This window comes from Coloeus monedula, assembly GCF_965178545.1.
Source record: "Coloeus monedula genome assembly, chromosome: 25".
NCBI lineage: Eukaryota > Metazoa > Chordata > Aves > Passeriformes > Corvidae > Coloeus > Coloeus monedula.
Window position 1 is genome coordinate 6582311 of NC_138805.1, and position 1411 is coordinate 6583721.

At 62.7% G+C, this 1411-nt stretch overlaps 1 protein-coding gene across 1 annotated transcript; it reads right to left on the reverse strand.

Annotated features, from left to right (window-relative positions):
- Positions 1 to 474: 474 nt before the first annotated feature.
- On the reverse strand, positions 475 to 1155 carry CLDN25 (claudin 25; the record flags this gene model as incomplete). Its single annotated transcript, XM_082296953.1, has 1 exon — positions 475 to 1155. Exon 1 carries the CDS (start codon positions 1147 to 1149, stop codon positions 475 to 477), a length of 675 nt encoding a protein of 224 aa, XP_082153079.1. The 5' UTR covers positions 1150 to 1155.
- Between the last annotated feature and the right edge of the window lie 256 nt (positions 1156 to 1411).

The following is a 1411-nucleotide window of genomic DNA, read 5'->3' on the forward strand; positions in this document are numbered from 1 at the left end:
AGTGCTGCCCCTTGCAACTCCCACCCTGCATCCCACTTTTGCAAGATACAGCTGCATGTTCAGAGCACAGACACGCTGCCAACAGACATGATAATTTATTGCAAATACATCAGAGCGACACAGACATGCAAGGAAGGAGCTGCTGCACTGGGGCGCAGCATTAGCCATGACAGACTTGGCTACGAGGGACTTGCCAGGGATGCCAACGCAGTGCTGCCCATCAGTGATGGTACCACGATGTCACCAGCAGTACACAGTGTTGCCCGCTGCTTGTTGCCTTCCCTTGCTCGCTTGGTGAGTGCTGCGGGAAATCTGCGGCTCCTTAACAGAGAAAAAGTGAAGCAGACACGCAGAGGAAGGAGAGAAACCTGCAGAGCTGGCATAGCAATTAGCAAATCATCCTGTGAAACAAGCAGGAGCCCTCCCTGCCAGGGGAAGAGCCATGAGGTGCACAGGGCACGGCACCCTGAGGCCCTAGATGACCAAGTCTGCATTTTTGGGGTGCAGGTGGTGGCCCCCACCCAGACCTCGCACAGCGGGGGCCTGGTGGCAGGCGGGGGCCAGCGGCGTTGCGGTCCTCGTGGAGCGGGCACTGCAGGCAAGGAGCAGCCCGCCAGCGGCAAGGAAGGCTCCAGCAAACCACCCCAGGAAGGTGGCCTCCCCAAACTCCCACCTGGGGACGATGTCGGGGACAGTCTCGTCCCAGAAGTCGAGGACAGTGTTGTAGGCGACCCAGGAGATTGGCACCAGGGTGGTGATCCCTGCCATGCCAAGTGTCACTCCCCCGGCAAGCAGGAGCCGCCGCTTTCGCCCAGGTTTGTCCTCGCAGGTTCTCCAGCCCTCCAGCCCCAGGGCGGCAAGGAGACAGCCCAGCAGCCCCAGCCCGTTGGAGAGGCACATCAGGAGGCGAGAGATGCGCAGCTCGGGGGGCAGCGCCAGGAAGGAGCCGTGGGCTTGGCATTCAACCACGCCCTCCTCCTGGGTGATGCAGACCTGCCAGAGCCCCATGTTCCACACCTCCAGCTCGTTCAGGTCCAGATTGAGGTTCTTCCAGAGTGGCAAGAAGGTGGTGACGCAGGAGCTGACCCATCCGAGGAGAGCCAGCAGCATCCCCCCCACCTGCGCCTTCGCCCACCAGCCCCCGGCCATGCTGTCGCCGCCCCGCTAACCTCTGGGCGCAGATTAGCCGCCCTGCGCGGCGGCCGCGGGCATTAACGCTTGTGGAGCAGTGTCCGCCCGGCCGCCGGCCGCGTCTGCCGCCCGGGGGGGCGAATTCAAGCCTGTTCCTCTAACGCCGGGGTGTGGCCACGGTCGTTTTTCAGCTCTTGTTGGTTTTTCCACGCTAAAAGGAGAGCGCGCCCGGCTCAGCAGGAAAAGCCGAGTGCATCCCCGCGGTAACTCCGGGCCGGGT